Source organism: Panulirus ornatus, chromosome 10 (genome assembly GCF_036320965.1).
Source record: "Panulirus ornatus isolate Po-2019 chromosome 10, ASM3632096v1, whole genome shotgun sequence".
In the NCBI taxonomy this organism is placed as follows: Eukaryota; Metazoa; Arthropoda; class Malacostraca; order Decapoda; family Palinuridae; genus Panulirus; species Panulirus ornatus.
In genome coordinates, this window is record NC_092233.1 from 57,040,445 (window position 1) to 57,067,011 (window position 26,567).

General features: G+C 39.6%; 1 protein-coding gene and 1 long non-coding RNA gene across 2 annotated transcripts; one reads left to right on the forward strand and one right to left on the reverse strand.

The window, feature by feature from the left end:
• The first annotated feature begins 859 nt into the window (after positions 1–859).
• LOC139750967 (peptidyl-prolyl cis-trans isomerase 5) lies at positions 860–11,073 on the forward strand. The gene is made up of 4 exons (XM_071665937.1): positions 860–1,050; positions 5,042–5,249; positions 8,667–8,851; positions 10,738–11,073. Exons 1-4 carry the CDS (start codon positions 946–948, stop codon positions 10,876–10,878), a joined length of 639 nt encoding a protein of 212 aa, XP_071522038.1. The 5' UTR covers positions 860–945; the 3' UTR covers positions 10,879–11,073.
• A 3,113-nt stretch (positions 11,074–14,186) lies between these two features.
• LOC139750968 (uncharacterized) lies at positions 14,187–25,875 on the reverse strand. Its single transcript, XR_011713258.1, has 2 exons — positions 25,499–25,875; positions 14,187–15,397 (listed from the first exon to the last, which is right to left on the reverse strand). It is a non-coding gene; the product is annotated as an uncharacterized lncRNA (long non-coding RNA).
• Positions 25,876–26,567: the final 692 nt, after the last annotated feature.

Here is a 26,567-nt window from a genome sequence, read left to right on the forward strand (position 1 = left end):
ATATGAAAGAAATTTGAAATTGTCCTTAGTATTTAGTATACTTTTTCTAAGTTCTTGATCTCTGTATAATGGTGTATTTGTGCTCTGTTGCTATCCTAACTAGGCAGGCTCTTGCCAGACCGATGGTTCCAAGGATGATAGATAAAGTAGGGACATTAGAAGCAGTTTTATGGTAGCCATAGATGTGTGGTTAGCGAGACACCTGTAGCTTTTGGTACATGCTGACGTGGTGCTACTTTTTTTTTTAAGTCAACTGGTTAGTGCCCCTTTATAATGATACCAACATGACACTTGGGATTATGAAAGGATTATTTAACAAACCAAATTAATTCCTAGTTATTAATCAAGGCACAATAAGATGATGTAGATTATCTTTGATGTAAAGAATACTTAGAGAAGCTAGCGCTAAGCGCTAGATTCATGTCTGTGCTCTGGACCAATCAAGACTCCCCATGTGTTAGCGTCTCCACTATCCCCTACTTAGAATTATCTCATCTTTGGTGGTTTGATGTTTTTACATTTCAAATAAGTCATCTTCATGATAGAATAAAGAATCAGTGATAATATAACTGTGATATGACAAGTAACTGATGAACGTAATGTTTACCTTTTGATCAATGTCTTTAATTAAACGTCAGTGCCACAACAAATGCCATAAAGAAAGCGCTTTTTTCGTTTTTTAATCTTATGAAGAAAAAGTGATGTATGTATACATTGTGTGTGTGTGTGGGATAATTTTATGTTTAAATTTTCTTTTAATTGTACTATCTTACACCGATAATTCTTTCGGATGCAAGAAATATATATATATATATATATGTTAAAGAGCTTTGTAGCGGTTTACGCTGCATAGCGAGGTGAGCGGGTGGTCAACAGCAACAGGACGGCTTGGGGGTGGATGAATACCCGGAGAAGGTGGCGGTAACACGCATCCTCAGGTTGACAATGAAGGCGCTCGTAGTGGTGGCGGTGCTGGGTGTCGTGTTCACGATATTCAACAGAGTCGGTGGCGAGGCTCAAACTCCCAAGGGACCTAAGGTTACCTCAAAGGTAAGGGCGACTTAGAAATGGAGGTTTGGGGGGGAAAGCTTGGATGTTGTTAGTGAGTGTAATCGCCTTAATTGAAACTGTGTTGGACTTTAGTCTGTAAGGCACTATACACAACTGTCTCGTGCCGTGTAAATATATCTTTCTGGTTGTCAGGTTGACATCTGTCCAGTAGTTAACTGGTGGTTAATTACCAGTATCTATAATCTGTATTCAGTTCGTTTAGATTTCCATCGATTGACTATATTTGGAATCAAGTTATAGAGATGGTATTTAAAGATAACTATGGAGAAATGAAACAATAAGTCCTAAGTGCACTTTTGTATGATTGTCATGCGAGATATTTTTTTTTTTCAGTTGTCAAAAATGTATAGGTTGCTAGTGGAAGTTAGCTTGGTGGTACTGGTTCTAATAATTTCTGAAAAAAAAAGATTCCATTCCACTACTATTACCAAATTTTCCCAGATCATCGTAGTCTCCTCAGTATCATTGTTATTAGGACATAAAACTTGGTGCTCCAAACTATGTCCAAATCACGTCTGAGTTGATATGCATTTTTTCCAAATTGAAAAGTTATTTCAGTGGTATACCTTAAACTTATTGTTTACCCTTATTTCCATTAGGGTCCTCATACAATTATATGACTAGTAAACATGGCAAGAAATTAGTAAACAAGAAAATAAAAGCATTGACTTAAAATGGAATTACGACAAACTTAGATGAAACTGCTTTAACTGATAACGAGAAGTTTACACTGGCACTTAATCTTGTGATTTATGCATTTGTACACTTGAGATTTTTGATAGGTGACATTTTTTTGCGGGTATTTGTTTGGGAAATCTTGTCACTTTTGTTGTCGATAGTGGCTTTCTTACCAATATATCCAAACCAATGGGTCAGACTAATCAGTACGAGTATATATGATTTTACTTTTTTTGATTGGTTACCAACTGCTGCTGGTGTTAGTTTGAAAAATCTTTTCTTTCATTGTAGGTACTGGATGTTTTGGATACATATTAGAACCAATTGGTCACACTTGTATTATGCCAATATTGGTTTCTTTTGCTGCTTTATAAGTGCATTTGATATTTTTGTTGAAAAGATTTTGTGTATAACAGGACTTGTGCACATATGTATATCACTTATGAGTGAAAAGATAGGGATTTTAAGGTCTAAAGTCCTGTGGTTGTAGCCAGAGAACATGTATCCATCACCACATTTAAGTGGGTTAAGTCGGTCATCTTTGCCTAATCCCCATCCTTTGGTGTTTGACCCATCAAATGGGGGCTTTTTCCCTTTCAACCTGACCCTAGCTTACCCTAACAAGTCAAAGATGGATTCCTTGAATTTTATGGAAAGAAGCCTGTTAATTTAGTAATATCTAAGTATGGTAATACCATTTGATCCACCTGTGCCAATGATATTACTGCCGAACAATCTTTGTGTCCCCCCCACTCATGATTTTAAAAATCGTGTCACCATAACTATATCTTTAGCATTGAATGTTTCGTGTTCCATATGCCATTAATGTAGTGGTGCAGATTATTTTTATATCTTTTCGTCATGGGTACTTGATGCTGCCAGTATATTTTGGCTGGGGTCACATGAAGACTTGAAACAGTTGGCTTTGTTTTTATATCTTAGCATGTAAGCCTTTCCGGGTAAATTGCCAGTTTAACTGCATTGTAACTGGCTTTGGATATAGAGTTTTTGTTTTACAGTGCTAGTATGGTGTTTAGAGAGTACAAGTTGCAGTGAATGATTAAGAGCAATATTAGTCTATTCTGAATCACATGTTAGTGGTGAGGTATATATAGGTCTAATTGTAAGAGTATATTAAGTACTTAAATTCACCAGAACAAATGGAAAACTTGCTTAGTGAAACTATACTAGACTCATGATAGCATAGTTCTGACTATTGATGAATGGCAGCACATACACAGTAACCATTTGTGTGTCTTTTCCATGACTGGAGCCTTAAACATAGAAAAAAGTGGTTGAGAGAGCATATGACAGATGTATCTGAAGTGGAGAACAAGGGGAACAGGGAGATCAAATTGGAGAAGGAAGGATGGGGTGAAAAAGCTTTTGAGGGATCAGGGCCTGACTTGTAGGAGGGTGAAAGATTTGCACACAAGATAATTAGGATAATGTGGTGTACTGGAGTTGACGTGCTTTCAGTGGACTGACCCAGGGCATCTGAAGCATATGGAGTAAACCATGGAAAGGTTTGTGGGGCCTAGTTGTGGGTTGGGAGCTGTGGTTTTGATGCATTACACATGACAGCTAGAGAATGGATGTGATTAAATGTGGCATTTTTGTTCCTGGCATAGTGTTTGCTGAGGCTTCCTAATTTTCCTACTGACCACTTCTAATTCTCCTTGTAAATGTTATACTACCAAATGTTCCTACCTGATGCTCCATCCTGAATGTTCCTACCTACTACTATCTATTGCTCGTAGCATTTTGCCAAAAGGCAGGACTAGTCCATAGTTCTCCACAGGAAAATTTATGGTTATGAAGAATTAGCTGTGAGTTAAGTGTTGTCAAGTGTTGTGTATGACAAGGCGTGATTGTATGTTTGAGGCCAGAATGCCAGTAGCCCACATGTAAACGAGGCAGAAAGAAAAGACAGCTACTTAGGTCAGAGGAGTGCAGCTTGACATCCACTTTAGTGCTGGCTTACTATGGAGGCATTACTAACCCTCCTTGTACCCAGGTGAGTAGTACTACTAATTTACCTCCCTAGTCGTTGGCTCCCTACCATCTAGTACTTGTAATGAGTTGTTTGTTCACACAAAGCAAATTTGTATCACACATTCTTGCTATATGACAGGAGGGAGCAGACATGAATTTTTGTATGTTTCGACTTGAATGCTGCCATTTAAGGAAACCCTGTTTCTGTGGAAATTTAGCAGAGATTTTGATAGGTTGATTTCTAGAAGGTTCACATAGTTCTGTTGTATTGAGCTTGCATTTTTTCTGATCATCCTACCTTACCACCCATTAACTTTATCATTCAGGGATGAAAATGATCCAAATCATGCTCCACTAGTCATATGTTATCTTTATGGAACACAGTCATTGCAAGATAAATATTTGTTTCAGTATGCTCCCAAGACTGAGATTTTAAACTTCATTAGATCTGTGGATGCACAATGTCCAGTCCCATAGTCAAATATCTGAAGAAAAAGTTCCTTGATTTATTTCCTGTTGTATTTTTAAATGTTGGTGGAGCTTGTTCCCCCTTTATAGAAGGGTCGTTTGAGATCCTTGAAAAGCCTTGAAAACTTTATATTATTGTGTTACTAAGACCTTAATATCTAGGAACTGCAGTTTCATGTTAGAAAGGGCTTTAAATTTGTTCTTGATACCTTTATATTTTCGTAGTTTAACTTGTACTGCTGATGAGGACGAATCGCAAAGTGAAGAAAGACTCTGCTTGATATAAGTGAAACAAAAGGACTTGCATTTGCCCTTGTTTTTTTCTTTTTTTTCTAAACATTGTCTAATCCCTTGAATATTGATGTTTGGAAGATCAAAAGAAAATGAAGACTCTCCTTGATATATGTGAAAGTTTCTAGGTGAATGTGCAGACAAAATAGTATGCTGAAGGGAAGACTGGGAGCCACATAGCTGTGCATATTACAAAATTGAATTTTAATTGCTGAAAAGTCTGTGATGAATATGGAATTAGAGATTAGAGAGAGATGAAGAGCTGAAATTCTCAAGTGAAGAGCAGAACATAACACTCTGAAAGCACCTTGTTCAGTGTTCATGTTATCTACCGTAGATTGTATACAAAGCACAGGAGAAAAGCCCAGCCACATATGTGGCTTGGCACGATAAGAGGTTAGGGAATGTTGCATCAAGGCATAGTTTTCTTTCTTTACTTTTCCTATTACCCAAGACTGTGTGCTCCTTCACTGTACTTTTTGCAGAGTTGGTTTAATGTGAATGTTATTGGTATTTTAAAAAATTCTTTTTGTTTCAGGTATGGTTTGATATAACCATTGGTGGTAAACCTATTGGCCGTGTAGTGATTGGCCTTTTTGGTAAGACTGTTCCTCAAACAGCCCGGAACTTTTTCGAGTTAGCTTCGAAACCTGAAGGGGAGGGCTACAAAGGGTCCAAGTTCCATAGAGTGATCAGCAATTTTATGATCCAGGGTGGAGACTTCACAAGAGGAGATGGAACTGGAGGTAAGTACTCTTAACAATCTTGACATTACAGATTTTTGGAGTTGTCAGAATTAGAGGAAGTGATAATGCAGTACTGTAAAAGTAACTGAAAATGTATTTTATATTTTCCTTGTTTGAGGACTTAAAAGCCAAAGAGGTTTGATAGGTATCAGTTTTCAATTTTTTCTTTAAAGTAATGGAAGGAATATGGCTTAAGCAAGTAATTATTTGTACATCAAAATGCTGTTAGTTAGGGGTAGTGCATCATTTCTATGCTGCCTTGGCTGCAACAAAAATGTAGTTATTTATTTATTTTGCTTTGTCGCTGTCTCCCGCATCAGTGAGGTAGCGCAAGGAAACAGACGAAAGAATGGCCCAACCCACCCACGTACACACGTATATACATACACGTCCAGGCATGGAAATATACATTCCTATACATCTCAACATATACATATATATATACACACACACAGACATATACATATATACACATGTACATAATTCATACTGTCTGCCTATATTCATTCCCATCACCACCCTGCCACACATGAAATGTTGCCACACATGTTGATAATATACCTTGCTGAAGCAGGGGATAGCGATGCTGTTTTCTTGTGGGGCAGGGTAGCGACAGGAATGGATGAAAGCAAGCAAGTATATGTACATGTGTGTGTGTATATGTATATATATGTATATTTTGATGTGTGTGTGTGTGTGGGCTTTTATGTATATATATATATGTGTATATTGTTCGCTGATGATACAGCGCTGGTGGCGGATTCATGTGAGAAACTGCAGAAGCTGGTGACGGAGTTTGGTAAAGTGTGTGGAAGAAGAAAGTTAAGAGTAAATGTGAATAAGAGCAAGGTTATTAGGTACAGTAGGGTTGAGGGTCAAGTCAATTGGGAGGTGAGTTTGAATGGAGAAAAACTGGAGGAAGTGAAGTGTTTTAGATATCTGGGAGTGGATCTGTCAGCGGATGGAACCATGGAAGCGGAAGTGGATCATAGGGTGGGGGAGGGGGCGAAAATTTTGGGAGCCTTGAAAAATGTGTGGAAGTCGAGAACATTATCCCGGAAAGCAAAAATGGGTATGTTTGAAGGAATAGTAGTTCCAACAATGTTGTATGGTTGCGAGGCGTGGGCTATGGATAGAGTTGTGCGCAGGAGGATGGATGTGCTGGAAATGAGATGTTTGAGGACAATGTGTGGTGTGAGGTGGTTTGATCGAGTAAGTAACGTAAGGGTAAGAGAGATGTGTGGAAATAAAAAGAGCGTGGTTGAGAGAGCAGAAGAGGGTGTTTTGAAATGGTTTGGGCACATGGAGAGAATGAGTGAGGAAAGATTGACCAAGAGGATATATGTGTCGGAGGTGGAGGGAACGAGGAGAAGAGGGAGACCAAATTGGAGGTGGAAAGATGGAGTGAAAAGGATTTTGTGTGATCGGGGCCTGAACATGCAGGAGGGTGAAAGGAGGGCAAGGAATAGAGTGAATTGGAGCGATGTGGTATACAGGGGTTGACGTGCTGTCAGTGGATTGAATCAAGGCATGTGAAGCGTCCGGGGTAAACCATGGAAAGCTGTGTAGGTATGTATATTTGCGTGTGTGGACGTGTGTATATACATGTGTAGGGGGTGGGTTGGGCCATTTCTTTCGTCTGTTTCCTTGCGCTACCTCGCAAACGCGGGAGACAGCGACAAAGTATAAAAAAAAAAAAAAAAAAAAAAAAAAATATGTGTATATGAGTGGATGGGCCATTCTTCGTCACTTTCCTGGCACTACCTTTGAGGAATGTGTGAGGGAAATGCATAGAAAAATAGATGGATTTGTACATGGTATTTATGGATCTGGAGAAGGCATATGATTGGGTTGATAGAGATGCTTTGTGTAAAGGTGCTAGAGGCAGTAAGTTTTTATCAAGGATGTAAGGCATATGTATGAGTAGGAAGAGGAGAATGGTGTAAGGTGGTTTGGTTAAGAGAGAAGAGGTAGTGAAAGCTTTGTGGAAGATGAAATCCGACAAGGCGGCGAGTTTGGATGGTATTGCAATAGAATTTAAGAAGGGGTAATTGTTGTCGACTGGTTGGTAAGAATATGTAATGTATGTATGGATCATGGTAAAGTGCCTGACGGTTGTTGAATGCATGCATAATGCCATTGTACAAAGGCAAAGGGGATAAAGGTGAGTGTTCGAACTACAGAGGCAAAAGTTTGTCGAGTATTCCTGGGAAATTGTATGGGAGGGTATTGATTGAAAGGGTGAAGGAATGTACTGAGCACTAGATTGTAATAGATAGCACATAGGACAGAAGGTATACACATTAGTTATGAAAGAGATATATGCTAAGAAAACATTGAATGTGTTTGGCAAGATATAAATACCCTAAAGATCAGTGACTAATGCCTTTAACCAGTGGTCATTCCCCCCCCCCCCTTCCCTAGATACAAAGCAGGCTAAGTTTTGCACCATGATAGTTTAAGAATTCCCCCAGTAATATGCCCTCCTCTGCCCCAAGGTCAGGTTCTTTTGAATTTAATTTTAGATAAGGTTTAACAAGCACATCCCTACAGAACTTTGCATCTCTAACCTTTTCCGGCTATATCTTTGGCACCCTTTCCCAGTAGGAATTCCATCAAGGGGTGGCCATGTAAAAAATGTGTTCATAACTGTTGAACTCTAGTGCTGCGGCTTAGCCTTTGGTACCTTTCTCATAACAGGATACTGGCACACTGCAACTCTAGTGCAGTGTTTTTATATGCTCCTTCCTGATGTTCCTACCCACTTGTTTTACCTAATACTTCTGCCTAATGTTTTTACCTCCTGCCGAAATGCTCTTGCCTAGTGTTCCTACCTAATGCTTCTATTTATTGCCTTTACCATTTTGCCAAAAGGAAAGGTTCTGCATAACTTGCCACAGGAAAATATAGTTATGTAGAGTGAATGGTGTGAGAAGTGTTTTGATGTGTGACAAGGAGAGATTATATGTCTTTGGACAGAATGCCAGCAGTCCATGTGTGGGTGAGGCAGAAAGAAGAAATGGCTACCTGGGTCAGAGGAATGAAACTTGACAGCCTCTGAAGTGCTGGCTCACTACATAGCCATCACTAACCCTACCAATACCCAGGTGGTTAATACTTGTTACTGGCTGCCTACCAACTACCTACCATGTTAATGCTGCTCATTAAGGTGGTAGATGTTGCATCAGAAAGTAGACACCAGAAGACAGAAACTAAAGATGTTCTCCACACTTTACAGAGGCTTGCAACAAGTCACTTCATGAACTTGACAGTAACTAGTATAGTTAGATGTCAGATTTTAAATCATAAACTTGACAGTAGCAAGCATATTGGATTTGAAGTGGCTCAGGAAGGATCCTAGCATGTTGTAAATTGGGTGAGTTTAGGCTTTTTGAATCTTAAAATTTTATTTTTCAGGTCGCAGTATTTATGGAGAACGCTTTCCTGATGAAAACTTCAAGCTGAAGCACTATGGTGCGGGTTGGCTATCCATGGCTAATGCTGGCAAAGATACTAATGGCTCTCAGTTTTTCATCACTACAAAAATGACTGACTGGCTTGATGGCAAACATGTAGTTTTTGGCAAAGTGCTCTCGGGCATGGTAAGGTTTATGCAAGTTTTTCATGTAGCATTATAGAATATAGTTGCTGATTATGATGGGCATTATTTTGATAATAATTGAAATTGTTTGTTTCAAGTTCCTTTATATTTGTCATGTAGTTGGTTTGGATAAGTCAAGTTATTTATAGATTTGTTCATCACCAGTTACAAAAACTTTCAAGATTTTCAAGGTCTAACAGGATGGGCCTTTTTCATTTTTGTGCAGAGAAGTAACTATTTTCATAATGATTTAGGAGAAGGGGGTGCAGTTTGACAGTGAGTTATGGAGGCTAATAACAAGCCTGTTTACAGATGATGCTGTTTTTAAGTGGAGTTGCATAAGATTAGGAATTTTGTGTGTGCAAGTATAGGTAATTGAAGGTAAATGCAAGGAAACAGTGAAAATATCGATTGTTTTAAAGCCCTAGAATGCGAGAGAATTAAGGTAAACTATGTTAAAGATAATGGGGGAAGAAAGACTGGAAAAGGTGACAGAATTTAGTTATATTGGGTAAGCTAGGTAATATGGAAGGAGAGAGAAGAGAGTAGAACAGGGTAGAAACCATTTAGTCCCTTAATAGAATAATGAAGGGTAGAGGAAGTGAAGTCCTCCTGACCCTAACCTAGCCAGAACATAGACATGGAATGATTCACAGGAGTGAAGAATCCAGGCTGTGGAAATGAGCAGTTTGAGAAACATGTGGTAAGACTAGATGAAAAAGAAAAAAAACATGGGGGGTGGGGGGAATTTGATATGGCAGGGAATGCAAAGGGAATGAATGTGGAGTGGTAGAAATATGATACTTTGAGGTGGTTGGGCATATGAAAAGAATGCAAGATGGAGTTTACAAGGAGGGTGTATGACAGTATGATTAAAGGGTTTGGTATGAGAGGAAGACATGGGGAAATAGCGGAAAAGTATTGGAGGTAGAGAAATGGTGGAAGAATGCATAGAATGATGTATCCGATGGAGGTGTGTAAGGACAGGGATAAATGGAGACTATTTTGCTTTGTTCATATCTCCTTGATGGGATGCCTTGTCTAATTCGCTCATTATTTGATGGCTTGCAGAATCGTTATTGTCATGGGCATGTTCCATTTATTCTGGTCTTGCAGGTAGAGATTAGATGAGAGTGGATGTGGCATTTTTTTCTGTACATGACACTTTCTCGATAATGCAGGAAATGGTGATAAAAAAGCACAACGAAAACTCCTTTGATTGGCATGTGAAGCGAGTCACTGTCATTATGGAATCGTCATATTGGGTGAGGAAAAGGTAGAACACTATTGCACTATTCTTTAGTACAGTGCAGTACATTAGTCTTAGCAAAATTAATATTAACATGGCTTGCTGTGAAATGTTGGCTAGGCTACTGCTAGACAGGTACTAACCAGGCACATAACTCGTTTGACCTGGCTGGTCATTGCTAGTTGTTTTGAATGTATTTACTTTTAGCGATGTTATTAGACATAAAACGAGAATTGGAATTTTCCCATATTTGTTTTACACAACTTTGGAGTTTTCTTGTGTTAAAAGTATTGGATCTTGTTCCCTAATTTCAAATTTGTGGTTTTAAATGTCCAAATACCTGTCTTCTGTAAAGTGTGGAATAGGTGTACTGTTGTCATCATGTAGGGGCTTTATTTATAGTTTGACTGGGGAAAGGGAAGTTTGCAAAATGTGTAAATGTGCGGGAGAGGAAATGAACACTAGTGGAATGGAGAATGTTGTCATGTTTAGATTTAGGTTGTTGCTTTGTTCCTTGCAGAAGGCAGAATTTTATAACTTTGAATTTGATTTGATCAGTTAAAGCCATTCTGGAATTAAGATTTAATGTTTAACCATACCAAAGAATGTGAAGATGATGATTGATTCTTAATTTACAGAGTGTGATACGCACTATTGAGAAAACAAGTACAGATGCTACCGACCGCCCACTTGAAGAGGTGAAAATAGCAGACTGTGGTGGTGAAAAAGTGGATATACCGTTTGCAGTGACAAAAGATGACACACCTGATTCAGCTTGAGAATGGCTTTTGATAATCATTTTGACCAATTTTCAAAGACTGAAAGCTTTCTTTGAACATAACGATTATAAAATTTAGCTTGTGAAGATAGTATAAATACCTAACTTTACTCTGCATTTGTTAGTCCTTGTGCATTCCATTAATTGTGAATGGTACCCATCAGTTTGTAAGAGGGGAAATAAATTTTTTTAAGTATGTTCTATTTTGTATCCAAATGATAAGGTTTAATGTTCCTAATTTTGGTATATATAACTCCCAAACCTCTTTATGGGATTCCTGCAGATTCAGGACTGCATTAAAATTGGAAGAGGGGAAGTGTATTCATTCATAGTGAAAGTTTCTCAATGACAGTGTATGTCATTTTAACTGATAATGATAAAGCCTCTCTGATGGTGAAATTTTCACTGGGGCATAACCACGAGCAAGTGGAGTCCAATAAATTGTATTTGCATTAATGAAATATGCCTGCATGTGGTCACTTATATAATTGAATTTTGTTCCAATGATGCTGTGTGGTTCTGGCATGAGTTATACAGGGTGTGCAGGGAAGAGGGAACGTGTTGATGAAATCTTAATATGTGGCATGAGGAGAGTTGATAGAGTAAACAGTGATAGGGTAAGAGAGGTGTGGTACTAAGAATAGTATGGTTGAGCGAGTTGATGAGGGTGTACTGAAATGGTTTTGGACATGGATATAATGCGTGAGGAGAGTCTGATAGAGGATAGGAATGTTCAGAGGGGGAGGGAATGAGAATGGTAAGGCAAAATTGGAGAAGGATGGATGCACTGAAAAAGATTTAGTACTGGGAGCCTGAACTTGCAAGAGAGGCATTCATGCGATAGTGTACTGGAGCGATGTGGTATTCAGAGGAGCAACATACTGTCATGACTGAATCAGGGCATATGAAGCTGATGGGGGAATAACAGAAAGGTTTTTTGGATCTAGTGGATAGGGGGATGTTTTAATGCACTGCACATGACAGAAAGAAGTGAACGAGGTCTTTTCTTTGTTCCTGGCGCTACCTTGCTTGCAGCTAATGGCGAATAAGTATGAAAAATTTATACTTGTTTGCCATGTATAATGTACAAGGATCAGAGCAACCCTATCTTGAGCAAAAAAGCCTGACAATTTTATCCATGGCTTTCCCTACCTGCTTTCTCTTCCCTGATTCAGTCCATTGATGGCCTTTTGGTCAAAACCTCCATATCCCACTTTCATATCTGCATGTTCAGGCTGATCACTCAAAGCATTTTGTGGACACTTCTTATGTAGGTTCCTGTCCCACTGCATTATTTGTTCTGAATGCTACGTCAACATGGGAAATGGCAAATATGTATGAAAAAATTTGTAGTTTTAATTCATACATATTCGCCATTTCCCGCATTGGTGTGGTACCATTAAGAACAGATGACTGAGCCTTAGAGGGAATGTCCTCACTAGGCTCCCTTCTGTCCCTCCTGGAAAATTGAAGACAAGAGGGGAGGATTTGCAGCCTCCTGCTTCCTCCTCTTTTAGTCTTATGACATGCTGGGAATACATGGGAAGTTTTATTTCTCCCCTGTCATGTATCTTTGAAAAACTAATTGCATTTTCTTTTTGGTGCCTGTAATGAAATAGCGAATTGAGGAGGGGGAGACTCGACAAAGTGAGTCGCTAATAACATTTGTTGAGCTGGAAAGATTAAAATTTTTAAGTAATCGCCTCGACACAGTCACTCATGACATTTGTTGATCTAGTAGAAAATTTTAAATCGGCACTAAATGACATATGTTCCCACATTTGACTTGTATGTTATGTTAAGCCCTGTCTACACAAGCTGGCCTGATCGGCGGGCTTGCCTGTTAACGGGCATATTTGACGGGCAAACGATCAAATTGCCCGAAAGCCCGCCGAGTGAAATCACTGAGCTGGTGCCCGGTAACTGGAGTTTCTACCCTGCCAGACGCAAGATAATATCGTGAACCCACAGTGGGCCTTCATCCCACATCCCACGGCATAGTAGCACAGTGAACATTTAACGATGGCAGCCCAGGATAACTCTAGTGAGCCACCAACAATTTTTTGGTCTAAAGCACTTACTAGTACTTTGATTGACCTTTATTGTAAGAATCCATGTTTATGGAATGTGAAGCTAAAAATGCTATAAGAACAGAGACAAACTCATAACAGCAGTGAAGGCGGGCTTTCGGGCAATTTAATCGTTTGCCCGTCAAATATGCCCATTAACGGGCAAGCCCGCCAATCAGGCCCGCTCGTGTAGACAGGCCTTTACACTGAAATTCGTGCATCTTGTCTCACACCTGTTTCACAGTTGCTTGCTGAACATGAATGGTTGCTCATGTAAGTGTGATGATTTCAACCCAGTGTAATCCTCCAGGCATTTCAATGATTGCACTTTTTTTGAGTTTTCTGGGATGGAGTCTTGGTGGCTTTAAGCTAGATTTAGAGGACTATTTGGATGATTCTGAATTAACTGATTATCTATCTTTGGATCCTGTGGAGAGTGATTTTACTTTCACTGGTTCTTGCAGCATTTCAAGTTGACAAGGATGAGGCTGGAAAATGGTATTTCTAACATTGCCAGCACCCAAATGATACTGACAACACCCAACTGCCATGAAAAGCAAATGGAACCATGGGAATTGAGGTAAGTCATAGGGTGGTTTAGGGGCAGAGGTTCTGGGAGCACTGAGGAATCAGGAGAAAGAGAAGTCACAATCTGGGAGGGCAAAGTTAGTTATGGATGCAAAGCATCGACTATAAATGAGGATGTATGGAAAAGGGTGAATGTTTTGATAAATGTTTGAAGACTATGTGGTTTGAGGAGGGCTGACCAAGTAAATAACGGTAAGAGAGGTGAGGTAATTGGAAGATGAAGAAATCTGAAAAGCTTTGCACATAGGTATATGTAAGAGACTGAGACTGAAGGGTTTTGACCAGTCTAGGCCCCAGTTCTCTTAGATGTGAGACAAAGGGTATTTGATTACTTGTAGTTGAATAGTCATTTCCCTGTTAGGGGTAATAGCCAAGTGGTTAACATTCCCAACTACCATGCAAAAGGTCCAGGGTTTGAATCCTTGCTGTTAGAGAGCATTATGTGTTCTATAAAAGTGCGCATTCATTTGCATCATGAAGTAGGCTCTCCCATACTTAAACCTGTGCAACGTGAAACCATCCATACACACAAATGGAGAAAATATGAATTTAAAATTGAAATATGAATTAAAGAATCTTAAAAGTGAAAAGAAACTACAGACTCATATAATAAAGCTGGTTAATAAAAAATGAGAAGATAAAAATTGAGAAGGATAAAAGAATGCTTTACTAGTATACAAATTTTACATGCCATGCCAACATACATCTGACTCTCATCCATATCAAGATCCAACCAGAACGGAACTCGGATGTATGTCAGGGAAGGGGTGTATTTGTGTTTATATACCTCCATGTTTGACAGGAAGTTTTGTAAAATTGCTAACTACTGGTAATGTGAGCATGATGGGATATGATCAATCTACACCTCATTGCTCATTGATGAGACGAAGGTATTCGATTACTTGTAATCGAAGTCATTTCCCTATTAGGAGCAATCATAACCAAGTGGTTAGTGTTCCCAACTACCACGCTGTCTCCCACGTTAGTGAGGTAGCGCAAGGAAACAGACGAAAGAATGACCCAACCCACATAAACAGGTATATACATAAATGCCTACACATGCACATATACATATATTAATCTTGTTCTAATAAATGGGATTCGCTGATAATTTCTTCATAAAAAAGGCATAAAGTTTGTAAATTATCAGCTGAAACAATCAGAAGCAGTGTAATCCAGGTCAATTAGGCACTGGTGACTGCCTTAACTAATGCAAGAAACATTTCCAACCTTATCTTGGTCAACTATCAATGCTGGAAGAGTCAGTGTCCGTAAAATCATCCTACATGATCCACAGAGAGGTCATCATAGTCAGGACATTTACAATCATTTTCTACCTAATCCTCTATATCTATATAAAAGCCATTCAATTCCTTCCTAGACCACTCAAGAGAATGTGCTGTCATTGGTATGGCTGGAGGATAACTGACTGTTGGGAGAAATTACTGAACACTTACCTCTCAGCAACCACCCAGTGGCACAAAACTTGATGCGATGCACAGATTTATCTCCATTGGAGAGCTTGTTGTCCATAAATATTCACCCTGAGGTGCTATTAGCTTTTAATAGCACTTGGGGTGGTTAATACTTTATCTACAAATACTAACAAATACAACTGATTTATCGTTGTACAATTTACAGACACAATTATTCAAGATTCCTTGGATGTTAGTTCAGTTTGTCACTAACAAATTATTCAATAATCTACTCCATGTCAGCTAAGCCTTGCCTGCGGTTAGAGTGACGCCATCTGGGTTTCCTGTCGTTACCATAAAAAGATGCCGCAAGCATAGCCTTTTCTTGTTTTCTAGGATCCAGTGGCTTAATCTTATCAATGGGCTCAGACAAAACCATATCCAGAGTCTGAAAATAAGGGGATAAAATGAAAGACTGAAGAAACAAATTAAAACATTACCCGTGCAAAACCATTCATATGTGTAAGTATTTTCCAAATCTTCTATAACAACTATGATTTTTCATGATTACTGTGCAAAACACATACATAGTATTTTTCTGCTTTATGTTCTACCAATATTTCTCAAGATTGATAAAATATACACATTTCGAAAAATACATGAATGACAAAGTTTTATAAAAATATAGGTGTTATTGGAGTAAAATACTGTACATTTAAACAAATAATTCCTACCATCTCAACATCCATCCATCACACCTTTTGTTAATACCAGCTAGACTACGCAATACTCAGCAAGCTGCTGCATCGTGATTATTGTGGCCATCGGCAACTCAAGGGTGGGCTGCATTGATACCTGCTTCTTTCCCTACATGTCTACGCTTTGGAACTCTACCTTTTATTGTCTTTCCCAATAACTATGACCTGGCACATTTCAAAAGACAGGTCTTTCACGTCCTCCAAAATTCGTAAATACTTTCCCTTGTCTTTTCCTGTTTCATAGTTCTTTGTGTATTTAAATCAAGGACTGTCCTTGACTTGGACTTTTGTCTGACTGGAGCCATGAACATAAAAAAGAAAATGAATTTCAAATACACCATTAACTGAAATTTTCTTCCAAAGACCCATTAAAACAAAAACAAAAGAATGTTCTTTTTTTTGAGATATTAGAATACCTGGCCATACATGAGCAAAAGGTTATTAGGTACAGTAGGGTTGAGGGTCAAGTCAATTGGGAGGTAAGTTTGAATGGAGAAAAACTGGAGGAAGTAAAGTGTTTTAGATATCTGGGAGTGGATCTGGCAGCGGATGGAATCATGGAAGCGGAAGTGAATCATAGGGTGGGGGAGGGGGCGAAAATCCTGGGAGCCTTGAAGAATGTGTGGAAGTCGAGAACGTTATCTCGGAAAGCAAAAATGGGTATGTTTGAAGCAATAGTGGTTCCAACAATGTTGTATGACTGCGAGGCGTGGGCTATGGATAGAGTTGTGCGCAGGAGGGTGGATGTGCTGGAAATGAGATGTTTGAGGACAATGTGTGGTGTGAGGTGGTTTGATTGAGTAAGTAATGTAAGGGTAAGAGAGATGTGTGGAAATAAAAAGACCTTGGTTGAGAGAGCAGAAGAGGGTGTTTTGAAATGGTTTGGGCACATGGAGAGAATGAGTGAGGAAAGATTGACCATGAGGATATATGTGTCGGAGGTGGAGGGAACGAGGAGAAGTGGGAGACCAAATTGGAGGTGGAAAGATGGAGTGAAAAAGATTTTGTGTGATCGGGGCCTGAACATGCAGGAGGGTGAAAGGTGGGCAAGGAATACAGTGAATTGGATCGATGTGGTATACCGGGGTTGACGTGCTGTCAGTGGATTGAATCAGGGCATGTGAAGCGTCTGGGGTAAACCATGGAAAGTTGTGTGGGGCCTGGATATGGAAAGGGAGCTGTGGTTTCGGGCATTATTGCGTGACAGCTGGAGACTGAGTGTGAATGAATGGGGCCTTTGGTGTCTTTTCCTAGTGCTACCTCGCACACATGAGGGGGGAGGGGGAAGGTATTCCATGTGTGGCGAGGTGGCGATGGGAATGAATAGGGGCAGACAGTGTGAATTGTGTGCATGGGTATATATGTATGTGTCTGTGTGTGTGTATATATATGTGTACATTGAGATGTATAGGTATGTATATTTGCGTGTGTGTGTGTACATTGTCTATGGGTGTGGGTTGGGCCATTTCTTTTGTCTGTTTCCTTGCACTACCTCGCAAACACGGGAGACAGCGACAAAGCAAAATAAATAAATATATACATGAGCAAATATATGGGAATTGACAATTCTTTTGTATCTACAGTTATATATCTTACAATTATAACTTCTATGTATCAAAACCAAGTAGCTTTATTAAAAATGCTAACTGGTAATATTTTAATGCATAAAATTTTACTATGCTTCTTGCTACAAATGTCAGTTTAATTGAGAAATGCTAACAGCAACAGACATTGATGCTTTAATGGGTATGCTTTTTTTTTCCATGGTACCCTTTGGTGGTGAGGATTTTTGGCAAAATTTAAAATAAGAAAACATTCATGTGTCCATTAATCAGGGCTATGCAGGTGTTCACAAACCTAACTTCTATAGGAGAAAAGGTTATATGAAGAGAGAAGGGCAAAAGAAGGAAAAGAAAAACTAAACTCAGCTGTTCCAGGGAAAAAAGGTGCTGTAACAAACAATCCTCAAGTGGCCATTCTATAGACAAACTGGGAAATAGAAGCTAAATGCATGCCATGGGTCCAAATCTTGGGAGTGAGGACAGAGAAAGCTCAAAAGATCAATGGCCAAAATAATACCTACAGAATAGAAAGCAGCAACATCATGGCATATGTAAAGGGAAAGCTGAAGAAATGTGATGCCAGGAAAATTAGAGAGAAAAAATGCTTTTGATTCCACTCTTAAGTAATAGTGAAGGAGAGGAGGAGCCACCCAAATATGTGAGGAGTATTCCATACTTGTGTGAAGAATACCCCAGTCAATATGAAAAAGCTGCAAACAAGAAAAATAATATGTCGCCTCTAAAATACACCCAGCTTTTGGGAAGCACATTTGTGGTGATTATGTGGAGTTTCCAGGACATTGTGGACAATATGGTTATACCTAATATGTCTGTGTTACTGTGGGGTTGAATTTTGGTGTTCTGAAATTGAAATATTCAAATATAGGGCGAAAATGCACTTTAACACCACTGAATTTAAAAAGGACACTGCTCTCTCACTCTGAGATGCTGCTCAGGCCTGAAATGAGAGAGGAAATATGATCACTATGAGAAAGGGTATTAAAGAGGGATGAAAAGTTAACTGAAGTATTAAGAGGGAACCATCAGCATAAAAGTGAACTGGGTTAGATAATGTGCTGAGAGAAAAAGAGTATGAAATAATAAAGAGCCCTGAGGAACACAACTACTGATTGGATGGGAGGGGAAGTCACTCTATCAATGATTCATAAAATGGAACGACCAGAGAGGAAACCATCCATAAGAGAATAGAGAAAAGGTGAGATTCCAAATGTAAGGGAGTTTAGAAAGCAAAGACTTATGCTAAATCCTGTCAAATGCTTTAGAGATATTGGGGTCATGACTATGTTTCGCCAAAATCCCTGAGAGGATGACCATAGGTAGATTACATAAGAAAGGAAATCACCAGGAGACCTAGCACTGCAAAGTCCACGCTGATAGCAGAAGTGAGATTGACAGGGTGATAGGTGAAAGAGTTTGTGCAGTTTCCCTTAAGGATGGGATGCACCAAGGCAAGCTTTGAAATGGAAAGAAAAATCTGGGTTTTCAAAGTGGCAAAATATGCAAGCAAGGATTGGTGCTAGCTCAGAGGCACGCTTGCTTAGAACTTGAGGAGGTATGTCATCTGAGTCATGAACCTTTATCTACCTGGTGCTGGAAGAGAACTGAAAAGACCCTGTATAAGGAGCATATAAGGGATGACATAGGTTCAGTGAAAGATGAGGCTGGAGGATAATATGCTGAATCAAAGTTGAGTTAGAGGAAAATGTTACCAAAAACAGTGGCTTTATCTGTTGGAGAGTTGGCAATAGATTAATCATCTGAAGAGAGGAGAAATGGTTAGATTACAGAAGTTATTGGAGATGTTTTTGCATAAGGACCAAAAAGTTTTGTTTGTAGAAGTTGAGGCAGCACACTTTCTTTTTATGAAAGTGTGACTGACTTTGTAAAGAACATCCTTTACCAAGCAAAAATCAAAGTGGAGTGAGTTTCAGGGATGGTATGCACCGTCCCTGGAGTGATGGGCATTGGAGCAGGAGCTATCAAGCCACAAATGAGGGAAGAAAGTTTTAGATAGGATGTAGGATTTCACTCCAATCAAGATTACCAGTGCTATGCATTTAACATATGAGGCATTCTGCATTTCCCATCCTATCCCTAACTATGTATGTACCTTTGAAAATTCAATACTTTACCTTCCTGCAGCACTTGCAATGCTTGCCAAATCCATCAAGGAGTGTTGTGATGTGTGTGTCTGTGTAAATGCAAGATAATTTAGGAGCAGTGTGAAAGTTCCAACTTGGATATAAGGGATTCTGGGATAATGGTAAGTCTGTGTTTGTTATATCATAGGGATGGATGATGTCTAGAGCTCTGATAAGGAAGAGTAACTTGCATTTCTGTGGAGTGATGATGTTTATATAGTTATATGTCTGGTGGGGTTTTGTGCGAGACTGGGTGGAATGGCAGTTCATTCAGGTTTGTCAGGTCATTCTGGTGTGGGTGTATTCCATCACTTGTGTTTACTGGAGTGGTGGTGGTGGTGATGTGTGTGTGTGTGTGTGTGGGGGGGGGGGATATGTATGAATAGATAATTTAAGTGTGAGACAGGAGTAAGCTTTATAGTTCTACTTGTGGTGGTTACTGGTTATTTATGAAGTGGTCTGGATGGGATCTAGTGCAAAGCACCCCACAACTAACCAACAATTCTACCAATGAAATGCTTTTCCTATACTCGAACAAATAGGGATATTGAAATTAAAATTAATTGGATAAATTCATTGTGAGAAAAAATATGTCTGACTATATTCTATTTTTCATTTCATCTTACTTTATCATCATCCTTGTTATTACTATTATCATAATTATCATTATTATTATAATTATTATCATAATTATTATTATCATCATCATTATTATTTTCATTATACTTAACTGCCATCTCCTGCATTAGCAATTATTATCAGAATTATTATTATCATTCATTCATTCATTATACTTTGTCACTGTCTCCCGCGTTAGCGAGGTAGCGCAAGGAAACAGACAAAGAGAATGGCCCAACCCACCCACATACACATGCATATACATAAACGCCCATACATGCACATATACATACCTCTACATTTCAACGTATACATACATATACATACACAGACATATACATATATACACATGCACATATTCATACATGTTGCCTTCATCCATTCCCGCCGCAACCATGCTACACATGAATTGACACCCCCCTCCCTCCAAGTGCGCGCGAGGTAGCGCTAGGAAAAGACAGCAAGGGCCACATTCGTCCACACTCAGACTCTAGCTGTCATGTGTAATGCACCAAAATCACAGCTCCCTTTCCACATCCAGGCCCCACGAAACTTTCCATGGTTTACCCCAGATGCTTCACATGCCCTGGTTCAATCCATTGACAGCACATCGACCCCGGTATACCACATCGTTCCAATTCACTCTATTCCTTGCAAGCCTTTCACCCTCCTGCATGTTCAGGCCCAGATTGCTCAAAATCTTTTTCACTCTTTCCTTCCACCTCCAATTTGGTCACCCACTTCTCCTCATTCCTTCCACCTCTGACACATATACCTTTGTCAATCTTTCTTCACTCATTCTCTCCATGTGACCAAACCATTTCAATACACCCTCTTCTGCTCTCTCAATCACACTCTTTTTATTACCACATATCTCTCTTACCCTTTCATTACTTACTCAATCAAACCACCTCAACCACATAATGTCCTCAAACATCTCATTTTCAACACATCCACCCTCCCATGCACAACCCTATCTATAGCCCACACCTCGCAAACATATAACATAGTTGGAACCACTATTCCTTCAAACGTACCCATATTTGCTCTCTGAGATAATGTTCTCGCCTTCCACACATTCCTCAATGCTCCAAGAACCTTTGCCCCCTCCCCCATCCTGTGACTCACATCCGTTTCCATGGTTCCATCTCCTGTTATATCCACTCCCAGATATCTAAAACACTTCACTTCCTCAAGTTTTTCTCCATTCAAACTTATCTCCTAGTTGACTTGTCCCTCAACCCTCCAATACTTAAAAACCTTGCTCTTATTCACATTTACTCTCAGCTTTCTTCTTTCACACACTTTACCAAACTCAGTCACCAGCTTCTGCAGTTTCTCACCCGATCAGCCACCAGCACTGTATCATCAGCGAACAACAACTGACTCACTTACCAAGCCCTCTCGTCCAAGACAGACTGCATACTTGCCCTTATCTCCAAAACTCTTGCATTCACTTCCCTAACAACTCCATCCATAAACAAATTAAACAACCATGGAGACATCACGCACCCCTGCCACAAACCAACATTCACTGGGAACAAATCACTTTCTTCCCTTCCTACTCGTACACATGCCTTACATCCTCGATAAAAACTTTTCAGTGCTTCTAATTATCATTATCATTATTATTATTACTATTATTATTATTATTATTACTATTATTATTATTATTATTATTATTACTATTATTATTATTATTATTATTACTATTGTTATTGCACATATAGTGATTGAGTTTCTTAATATTACATGCTAAACAGTAAGGGTCAAGAAAATCACAGATCATATTACCTGGTTTGAGTAAAACTGACTGTCTAGTTACCTTCCATTTCTTAGTTCTGCATTTATTTGTCTAAGAACAATAAGACACCACCAAAGCAAGATGTGTGTTGTGTTTCAAACAAGGCCATGTGCTCAACAATGTTCCAATAGATCTAAGCTCTAGTTTTCCCTGTGAAACTAGTAAATGGTAAACACAATAAGCCCAGGTCTAAATATCTTCTTACCATTTAGCAAGGTTGGAAAGAACCTGTTCATCAAATAGATAGGTTTTGATGGTGTATGTGTCAACTCTCTGGCTACATATGAAAATCAGGTTAAATCAAGTTTGTAACCACATGACTCTGGAAATTGAGATTAAAGGGAAGACAATACCCAAAGCTTTTACTTTGTACATGAGAGATTTTATCTAGACAAATCATAAAATAATGCAAAATAATGCAACAAGATCTGTACAGTTGTATCACCTAAATTACATCACTAAGTATTCGGTATCATAAGTAAAAGAATGATCTTGATGCATCAATTTTGAACAACTTGTTAATTAACTATTCTTAAATATTTTCCTTATGAGAGAGAACTGAAATGGTTAAGGCTCTTCTTAACCATATATTTGGGTTGAAACCTAGCCATGCCCCTGATATGTAGGAGTAATGCCATATTTCCAGTCACCAGAGTTTGAACGATATATTTATTCAAATTGATAGAAGCACGAAAGAGAGAATTTTGGATGTTAATGTGCTGAGAGGTGCAACTGGAGGGATGTCTGATCATTATCTTGTGGAGGCAAAGGTGAAGATTTGTGGGGGTTTTTAGAAAAGAAGAGAGAATGTTGAGGTGAAGAGAGTGGTGAGAGTAAGTGAGCTTGGGAAGGAGACTTGTGTGAGGAAGTACCAGGAGAGACTGAGTACAGAATGGAAAAAGGTGAGAACAAAGGAGGTAAGGGGAGTGGGGGAGGAGTGGGATGTATTTAGGGAAGCAGTGATGGCTTGCGCAAAAGATGCGTGTGGCATGAGAAGCGTGGGAGGTGGGTTGATTAGAAAAGGTAGTGAGTGGTGGGATGAAGAAGTAAGATTATTAGTGAAAGAGAAGAGAGAGGCATTTGGACGATTTTTGCAGGGGAAAAATGCAAAAATGAGTGGGAGAGGTATAAAAGAAAGAGGCAGGAGGTTAAGAGAAAGGTGCAAGAGGTGAAAAAGAGGGCAAATGAGAGTTGGGGTGAGAGAGTATCATTAAATTTCAGGGAGAATAAAAAGATGTTTTGGAAGGAGGTAAATAAAGTGCGTAAGACAAGGGAGCAAATGGGAACTTCAGTGAAGGGGGCTAATGGGGAGGTGATAACAAGTAGTGGTGATGTGAGAAGGAGATGCAGTGAATATTTTGAAGGTTTGTTGAATGTGTTTGATGATAGAGTGGCAGATATAGGGTGTTTTGGTCGAGGTGGTGTGCAAAGTGAGAGGGTCAGGGAAAATGATTTGGTAAATCGAGAAGAGGTAGTAAAAGCTTTATGGAAGATGAAAGCCGGCAAGGCAGCAGGTTTGGATGGTATTACAGTGGAATTTATTAAAAAAGGGGGTGACTGTATTGTTGACTGGTTGGTAAGGTTATTTAATGTATGTATGATTCATGGCGAGGTGCCTGAGGATTGGCGGAATGCTTGCATAGTGCCATTGTACAAAGGCAAAGGGGATAAGAGTGAGTGCTCAAATTACACAGGTATAAGTTTGTTGAGTATTCCTGGTATATTATACGGGAGGGTATTGATTGAGAGGGTGAAGGCATGTACAGAGCATCAGATTGGGGAAGAGCAGTGTGGTTTCAGAAGTGGTAGAGGATGTGTGGATCAGGTGTTTGCTTTGAAGAATGTATGTGAGAAATACTTAGAAAAACAAATGGATTTGTATGTAGCATTTATGGATCTGGAGAAGGCATATGATAGAGTTGATAGAGATGCTCTGTGGAAGGCTTTAAGAATATATGGTGTGGGAGGCAAGTTGTTAGAAGCAGTGAAAAGTTTTATCGAGGATGTAAGGCATGTGTACGGGTAGGAAGAGAGAAAAGTGATTGGTTCTCAGTGAATGTAGGTTTGCGGCAGGGGTGTGTGATGTCTCCATGGTTGTTTAATTTGTTTATGGATGGGGTTGTTAGGGAGGTGAATGCAAGAGTTTTGGAAAGAGGGACAAGTATGCAGTCTGTTGTGGATGAGAGAGCTTGGGAAGTGAGTCAGTTGTTGTTCGCTGATCATACAGCGCTGGTGGCTGATTCACGTAAGAAACTGCAGAAGCTGGTGACTGAGTTTGGTAAAGTGTGTGAAAGAAGAAAGTTAAGAGTAAATGTGAATAAGAGCAAGGTTATTAGGTACAGTAGGGTTGAGGGTCAAGTCAATTGGGAGGTAAGTTTGAATGGAGAAAAACTGGAGGAAGTAAAGTGTTTTAGATATCTGGGAGTGGATCTGGCAGCAGATGGAACCATGGAAGCGGAAGTGAATCATAGGGTGGGGGAGGGGGCGAAAATCCTTGAAGAATGTTTGGAAGTCGAGAACATTATCTCGGAAAGCAAAAATGGGTATGTTTGAAGCAATAGTGGTTCCAACAATGTTGTATGGTTGTGAGGCGTGGACTATGGATAGAGTTGTGCGCAGGAGGGTGGATGTGCTGGAAATGAGATGTCTGAGGACAATATGTGGCGTGAGGTGGTTTGATCGAGTAAGTAATGTAAAGGTAAGAGAGATGTGTGGAAATAAAAAGGGTGTGGTTGAGAGAGCAGAAGAGGGTGTTTTGAAATGGTTTGGTCATATGGAGAGAATGAGTGAGGAAAGATTGACCAAGAGGATATATGTGTCAGAGGTGGAGGGAATGAGGAGAAGTGGGAGACCAAATTGGAGGTGGAAAGATGGAGTGAAAAAGATTTTGAGTGATCGGGGCCTGAACATGCAGGAGGGTGAAAGGCATGCAAGGAATAGAGTGAATTGGAACGATGTGGTATACCGGGGTCGACGTGCTGTCAATGGATTGAACCAGGGCATGTGAAGCGTCTGGGGTAAACCATGGAAAGTGTGTGGGGCCTGGATGTGGAAAGGGAGCTGTGGTTTCGGTGCATTATTACATGACAGCTAGAGACTGAGTGTGAACGAATGGGGCCTTTGGTGTCTTTTCCTAGCGCTACCTCGCACACGAGGGGGGAGGGGGTTGTTATTCTATGTGTGGCGAGGTGGCGATGGGAACAAATAAAGGCAGACAGTATGAATTATGTACATGTGTATATATGTATATGTGTGTGTGTATATATATGTGTACATTGAGATGTATAGGTATGTATATTTGCGTGTGTGGACGTGTATGTATATACATGTGTATGTGGGCGGGTTGGGCCATTCTTTCGTCTGTTTCCTTGCGCTACCTTGCTAACACGGGAGACAGCGAGAAAGCAAAATAAATAAATTTATTCAAAATACTCTTTACACTAACAAAACCACTTGCAGTGTGTTTGCCTTTCTGAAACACTGGTAGATTGTTGAAATAATCAAATAACCCAACAAACAAACACAACCTAAGGGTGATCCATAGGTTATGACCTAAAGACAACTGCAAAACAATTTTCACAATGATCCACAATATAGTCAGTAAACATGTACAGATCCTCCACAACTATAAATGAAAAACCTTACCTTATCAGAGATAAGGCTGTTTTCCTGAAGACTTCTTGAAATACTTTCAAATTCAGCAATAAGATTTTTTTTTAAAGTTTTTCTTACAGCATTTTCAGCAGCTACCACCTGGGAATTAAAGAAAGGTGAATGATTACCAATGGTAACATGATCAAATAAAATACAAATTACATTAATGGACTCTGCCTGCTTGTGGTAATCTCAAGAGTGAAAAGGTACCTTTAGTGAGGTTGTCTCACTGAGGAATTTTTCTTACTCTAAAGTAACACAGCCTTGCAGCTTCAGGAAGCCCTGGAAAAGGGATCCTGGGGTTGTTGAACTTGTTCACTGTTTCCCAAGTGCCATGAACAGGTGAAGAAAAGGCCTTATTCACTCACATCCATTCTCTTGCTCTCATGTATAAAGCACTGAAAGCACAATCCCCTCTGCACAACCAGACCACAGCCCTTTCAATGGTTTTCCCCAGCTGCTTCAAATGCCCTGGTTCAGTCCACTCACAGCACATCACCCCCTTGTTAACTTAGTTAACTCTATCCAATGCAAGCCTTTCACCCTCCTGTGTGTTCAGGTCCTGACCACTCAAAACACTTTTTCACTACATCCTTTCATCTCCAGTTTGATCTCCCCCTTCTCCTTTTCCCTACCATTTCTGAGATATATATCTTTTTTGTTGACCTTCTCACTCATTCTCTATATGTCTAAACCATTTCAGCATATCCTTCCCTGCTCTCTCTCCAACTGCACTCTTCTTATTACCACTCCTCTCTCTTACTCTTTTATTACTTACTCAGTCAAACCGCCACACATTGCACACTGTCCTCAAACATTTCATTTCCAACATGTCATCCCTTCTCTGTACATCCTTATCTGTAGCCCATGCCTCACATTCATACAGTAACAGTGAGACTACCATACCTTCAAACACATTTTTCAGCCTCCTAGATAAAGACCTCTTTCCACACTTTCCTCAATGTTCCCAGAACTTTTGTCCCCTTATACACCCTTTGACTCACTTCCCTTTCCATGGTTCCATTCACTGCCATGTCCACTCCTAAGAATCTAAAACATT